This window comes from Metopolophium dirhodum, chromosome 1 (genome assembly GCF_019925205.1).
Source record: "Metopolophium dirhodum isolate CAU chromosome 1, ASM1992520v1, whole genome shotgun sequence".
NCBI classification, from domain to species: Eukaryota; Metazoa; Arthropoda; class Insecta; order Hemiptera; family Aphididae; genus Metopolophium; species Metopolophium dirhodum.
Genome location: NC_083560.1, coordinates 33,713,960 through 33,721,462, shown reverse-complemented (window position 1 = coordinate 33,721,462; position 7,503 = coordinate 33,713,960). Strand labels below are relative to the sequence as shown.

Below are 7,503 nucleotides of genomic sequence, written 5' to 3'. Positions count from 1 at the left end.
CGTAAGGGTGGTCAAATGATCCATGTTGTTAAAGATTTGGGATCTTATACTGTAAGGAGCTTAATACTGTAAGGAGCTTAATATATAATTTTAACACCACAGATCACTTGAGATTTACTGCTAGGTTTTACATAAAATATACTACTTTTTTTTTAGAATTTTCCAATCCATAAACTGAAACAATTTACACTGCATTTGTAAAATATTATCGTCGTAACGCTCTTTTCACTTTTTGAATTTTTTTTTTTTCATTTTCTTATCTATAACATGAAAATAATTTACGTATATTATAATATTATTTATAAAAAAAAAAAAAAATACTTACAATTTTAAATAAAACAACACTCGAAACAAATAATTTCTTACTGATCCATCGTTATTTTGTCATATCATCTTTTTTCATGTGATTTTTTATGAATGTGTAGTAAATAAGGTGTTGAAAATCCTTGATTGCATAATTTACACGTATACGGTTTTGTGTGAGTGTGCACTAAGTTATCGTGGTATTTCAGATATTGTTTGCTAGTAAACGTCGAATTACATTTTGTACAATGTACAGTGTTATCTTCTACGCTATGATTTGTATTGATGTGTCTGGTTTTGGCATGAATAGTGCTAAATTTAGAACCACATATATCACAGACATGCTTCACTTTATCATGAACAGTTCGTATGTGTCTCTTAAGGATATCTCGCCTGTTGAATACCTTGTCGCATTTTTCACATGTGTAAATGGGTATCATATGGGAAGCAATGTGTCTCGATAACCAACATTTGAATAAAAACATTTTTCCGCACATATTGCAAGTAAAAACATCGTCTCTGGGCGTCTCATCTTCGGGGCAGTGTTCTTCACTGGAGTTTGAATTTGTCATTAGGCAACCGGCACCTTGTTCATTCACTTGAAAATGTCCAATACCTTTATATTCACATGAATGACACATACAGTCTTTGTTATCTTCTCCGAAATAATGTGGGCCGTAAGATACTGTTATTTCTTCTCCGCGTTTGATTTTTTTATTGGCTTTTACTATTGCACTGGTACTTCCTAATGAAAAAATATCTGTATTTGCTTCGCAGTCGTGATTTAAGAATGCGGCAGGGCCGAGCCACAGTTTTGTTTCGCCTGTTTGTAAGGATTTCACGACTGAATAATCTCTTATTCCATCAGAAAAAAAATCATCAGTAACAGGTGCCATTGAACCGTATAATTCTGTTATAAGGTTGTTCATGTAAATGGTTTTCTTAGCTTACTACTTTGACGCCGAAATCTTCGTCTCTTGGGTATCTATAAGATTTCTGATATTCAAACGGCGAAAGAGATCCAAGAGATTCTATATACCTATTTCTGTCTTTGGAATTGTAATAGATTCTTGTCCGTCCTGGAGGAAATGCATACTGGCATTACGCCTGATTTATGTGTAGCAAAGCCGAGAATTGGATCCAAATTTTCTCGTACGCAAATGTCATCTACAGTGCATAGAATTTTGGCTTTTTGATTAACTAGTGTCATTTTAATAAAATGAAAATATACTATATTGTAAATTATTAAAAAAATAAAATTAATTAATTATTTAAAAAAAATCCTGTGTTAGGAATTATAATAATGATAAAGTATTTTTGTCGACAGTGACTTGTTACTATGGTTCAAAATTAATGGTTACTAAAACCAAATTTAAAAATATAAATATAGTGGTTTTATACTTTCTGTGGTATTATATTTACAGAGGGATAAAAACTATGATGGTATTATACTTACGGTGGTATTTAATTAGAAGAGGGATAAAGTATATAGTGGGATATGATATGTGATGGTATTATACTTACTGTGGAATTATATGTACGGTGGTATAAAATATATTGTGGGATACAATATGTAGTGGGATATAATACCACAGTAAGTATAAAACCACTACATATTACATCCCACTATATATTTTATCCCTCGAACGATTCGACCGTTTAATAGGCGTGTAACACCAAAAAACTAATTCTTGCCACCGCATTTAAAAATATAAATATGTAGCCAATACTCCCCCCTTTGAAAAAATTCGTAGAAATTTTTTATTTCCTAATACGTACTTAAAATATTTAAATTCACAATTGTTATTACCTTAACCAGTGTTAGTGGGCATTAACAAAAATTTCTACGAATTTGACAACATATTTATATTTTTAAATGCGGTGGCAAGAATTAGTTTTTTGGTGTTACACGCATATTAAACGGTCGAATCGTTCTCAAAGTGTCACAAAATACTGTTAATGCCCACTAACACTAAACTAAATTATATTCAAACGTAGATGAAGATTCTGGCATATTGAGTGTACTATCTAACAGTGATCGAATTTTTGGCGTTAAAATTGGTGTGTTGACAATTGATCCTATTGTTGAATTAGTTTGTGTTGGTATTTGAATATAATAGATTTTGGCGACGATGTATTAGTATAGTATAGTAGTATTTATAGTATGACGATGTGGAATGAGTACCCGAGTGTAACCAATTTATTCAAAATGTTCTAGAATGTAGCGCAAGCATAAACCTTCATAATCAGAAATCCAGGAAAAATGTATATATTTGTTACCTCCTTTCGAATAAGTTGTTGGGGCAACACTGAAATCTATACCACAAATTTTACAATTTTCTTTCATGAAATTGTTTTTGTAGAATAGTCTTGTTGTTGCATAAATCCCAGCATTGTGTATAGTGCATAGTGCATTACCTTTGCCATGATCGATGAACGCAGAGACGTGACAAGAAATAGTATGTATGGCTCGTGCGGGAAGGCAATTTCAGTCTTGGGTGAAATGCGGCCCTTATCTGCGGCTCGGGCACACACGTCGCCCGCGACTGAAATAGTTCAAATCCCGGCCTTGTTACAGAATATTTTAGTATTGTATAAACCTACTTCAATTACGTTATATATTATTTTGACGCATAGACTCTATGTCGTCAGTGTCATAGAAACCACGGTTCATTGCCCCAGTGCCCCACGCCTCAACGGGGCCAATACTTAAAATAATATTAATAAATTATAGTACCTATAATAATATATTTTAAAAATATCATAATATGGTGAGTACTTCACACGATATAGCTGCTATATTATCTAGTATCAACTTGACGTAGTTGTTTTATGTATCTATATTATGTTGTTTATACGGTGGAACATTACTATATATTTAAGGCACACTCGTTTGAAATAATGAAATGTCAAAATGTCGAATATTATATTAGTAAAATAATGATAATGCTGTTTGTTGTTATATGACGGGTCTATAACCCGGTTAACATTTTATAGACTATGTGAGACAACTTGCTAAATTTCAATACTTGGTACAATTACACTATAGATTTACTGGATTTAATGAAATGGTGAATACGTTTGAATTTCATAAACTGTAAAATTAAAAATGTCTAAAAAATCAAACATAACCAAGTCCTCATATGACTTTGTACCTATTAAAATAGAAATCGGATATAAATTCTGACGAGCCAAGTTTTATCAATTAAACCATTAGTTGGCCTTGGTAAATCGGATACGAGAGAATGGCATAATTTAATATAAATGTAAACACATGGCATAATTCAAAATGATCGGTACGTGCAGTGGCTTGTAAATTTACTGATGAGTGATGTTTAAAATTTCTTCCAAAATTCCAGTAACTGTGACCTCAGCAGAGAGGTCATTTTCAAAACTGACTCAATAATAATTATTTAGGAAATTCCACTTCTCAAAACAGACGTTGTTGTTATCAATAGTATGGAAAAAAAACTGAACTGAATAACTAGATTTAGAAGAAATAACTAACTATTTTGCAAATGCTATATCCAGGAAAAACATTTTTTTTATTAAAATAATTATGTCTGTATATTATTATTAAAGACAATCAATTTTACTATAAATATTTATGATTTTACATTTATATGCTATATTATATAAATTCTATTCTATACAATAAAAAAATATCTAGGTTAATACCGATGTCTGATGTGTACCAGTTATCCATTGTTTATTTAGAAAATGTTCAGATTCAAAAATAATGGGTCCACAGATTAAATTTGCACCGGAGCCCATCTAATTCTATCTACGGCACTGTATGTCGTACATAAAATTGACATTATACCTACTGTGTTGCGGCTAGTACATAAAAAATAAACAAAATATTATGTGTAATATATTATTAATACCACCAATGCTGCTGGCTACTAATATTATTATTATTATTATAACAAGAAGCTGGTCTATCGTTGACGACGATTGTGCCTATACACTGTGTAAATGTTTAATCGAATATAATTAGTTTATTTATATTGTAATATTTCGACAGTGAATTGTTTTAATAATTGTATCCAATAAGTCTTTAATTTTTTTTTAAGTTTGGAATTTATATGGTGTTTAAAGTAAAGTAAAGTAATGTTTTTAACTATTAATTTCATTATTTTTTCTCGACTTAAAATAGCTGCCAACACAGTACTTAGTGCGCTAAGTTTCACGCTTGAAGTGATATTCTGTCAACCAATTAAGATGTGGCTGCAGGTCGTAGTTATGCAAAAGTTATAGTTTTAGTCAGATTCTGTTTTACTCGCGATAATATTACTTAACCTAATGAAAATTAGTTATACAATTATTATAGGTGCACTTAGGATAAATTCGATAAGCCCGATTTATTCAAAAACAGCTTTTAGTTAAATAATTTACCAGTGGAAAGCCCCATGGGCCATGGGCTCGTTATATTATGTAATGTATACATTATATATTATGTATACAAGACTAAATTCCTTTCAAAATCAAAATCCTAAAACCACATAAAACATTTACCTATTATCTTTATCTATATACTTTAGGCATTTTTATCCATTATGTTTATCTACATAATATTTTAGTTATCTACTAGCTCATATACTAAGGATACCGATAATCCCAACTGATCTGCCAATCCAATTTCAACGACTTCAATTTCCGGTAACAACATCTTTCGCGTTAACTATAAACAAATTTGAATTAGTAGGGATCGAAATACGAAAAGAATGTTTAACTCACGGTTAACTATATATATGTTTGCCTATCGCGGGTCGGAGCTCCTGAAAATCAATTTATTTTGCTGCCACAAAATAAAACAACATCAAATATCGTTTAGAGGGAATCTCTGGCTCAATAAATTTAATAGCTTTTGTTTTGTAGTTATGATCCTAAAAAACTCATTAAAATAATAATATCCAAACTTTCTTTATAATGTTCTCTTATTAATTAGTAAACCGACGTAAAAAAAGGGCTTATATTTCTGTAATTGTGTATGTATTAAAATTTATAATTTGTGAAATTGATGTTGAATTTACACATATTCTATATCTACACATATTTAAATCTACACAGTGGTGAAATTTAATGTTGTAAATATTAATATATAAATAAGAAATAAAATAAGAAATTTGTTGGTAAAATTGTATAATTGTTTCAAATATATGGCGATAGCAAATCATTGCCGTGTCAGCTAGAATGTTAGTAGGCAGTGGCGTGACGAAGGATTTTATTTGAGGCACGTGCCTCAGCTTTTAAGGGTGGTGGGTATCCTGGAGACTAGGAGCATTTAAAATATAGTAAATACTAAATAATTTATTAAGTACATACTAAGACAGTAAGACTGAGAGCCAATCATTCTCAGATACCATTTATGTAAATAAGTAATTATTTATATATAAGTATTTATAATTACTAATATAAATTATTGTGCCTCATAAGTTAATGAAGTTCGCCACGCCACTGGTATACGGCAACGTTCTTTCTTGCGGAATGCTAAAGAAAATTAATTTATAGATAAATATTATACTATAACAAGTTTTAAATAATATTCACGTTTTCAACTTACAGTTATGCAGATGGATGTCGATAGGTTTAGGAACAACATCAGTTACGGAATTGTTCTAATGAATTCAAACTTGCATAATAAATTATTATAATATTGCTATGTAGGTACGGTTAGTTCTTGTTCAATATTAAATTAATTAAGTAGATACTATATTAATATGATAATATAGTCTATAAATTCTTTTTTTACTGTGCTTTCATATTCAATACACAATAACTTATAACTTACATTATTGGATTGGACATAGCAATGTCGAGTTGAGATACCTGTCTATAAACACATTTTCAATTTTCCCTAACCCGTAACTCCATTGTACGTTTTCAAACACTATATACATTTAAAATATAAATTGTTGATCCACATAAATAATAACAGTTAATATTTAATCTGAACAATGTACAAAACCTCATTTTTATCGATGTTTTTTGGTAGATGTAACATTATTTTGGAGCTATTGTTTTGCCCACTTCCAGTATTTTATCCATACATATATCTGCTTTTATTCCTTCATCTATGAGGGGCATATTAGATAGCATTTTTAAAACGTCTATATTAGAATTGTTCATTTTTGTGTTCGTGTTCACAGTTGAACTATGAATGAACATAATATTATCCAGATCACCTCCAAACCCACCCAGAGATTGTATTAACGAGCCTAATTATTATAATAAATCAATAAACAGAAAATGTGTATACCTGTATATGTAATAATAAATAGTTACATACCTAGAATATAAACTATTAAATTTAAATTTAAATTCCTAGTAGTTTATAAGTACAGAAATTAAACACATTGTTTTGACTAGACTATTTTGTTTAAGATTTAGCAGTATTTTGTGACACTTTAAGATCGATTCGACCGTTTATAATTTCTTATTATTTTCATTATAATTTATTAGTTAATGAAATCTATATAAACTATACAATACTATATTATTGCTATAATTTCTATAAACATTAGCTGTTATTTATACAACTCATAGAAAATATAGTTGTTAATATTGTAAAGGAGATCCCGATTGTTTTAGTCCATTATTTTTTGATTAACTCTGAAAATCCCCCTCCTAATCCCTCCACTGTGGACCTATGATTTTTGTTATAATATAGAAGGTATCTTGGTCGCAAGTGGATTGAATCAGTAGCAACGCCACTGATCCTTACCCTTTTGCTTAAGCAGCATCACCATCTTCACGGTGTACCTTCGTTCGATGCTGCCACCCTTACCCCAGCCATCCTATCTAATTACGTAAGGGTGGTCAAATGATCCATGTTGTTAAAGATTTGGGATCTTATACTGTAAGGAGCTTAATACTGTAAGGAGCTTAATATATAATTTTAACACCACAGATCACTTGAGATTTACTGCTAGGTTTTACATAAAATATACTACTTTTTTTTTAGAATTTTCCAATCCATAAACTGAAACAATTTACACTGCATTTGTAAAATATTATCGTCGTAACGCTCTTTTCACTTTTTGAATTTTTTTTTTTTCATTTTCTTATCTATAACATGAAAATAATTTACGTATATTATAATATTATTTATAAAAAAAAAAAAAAATACTTACAATTTTAAATAAAACAACACTCGAAACAAATAATTTCTTACTGATCCATCGTTATTTTGTCATA

At 29.9% G+C, this 7,503-nt stretch overlaps 1 protein-coding gene across 1 annotated transcript; it reads right to left on the bottom strand.

Moving 5' to 3' along the window:
• Nucleotides 1–389: 389 nt before the first annotated feature.
• LOC132936888 (PR domain zinc finger protein 5-like) lies at nt 390–1,232 on the bottom strand. The gene has a single exon (XM_061003678.1). The coding sequence runs from the start codon at nt 1,230–1,232 to the stop codon at nt 390–392; it is 843 nt and encodes a 280-aa protein (XP_060859661.1).
• Nucleotides 1,233–7,503: the final 6,271 nt, after the last annotated feature.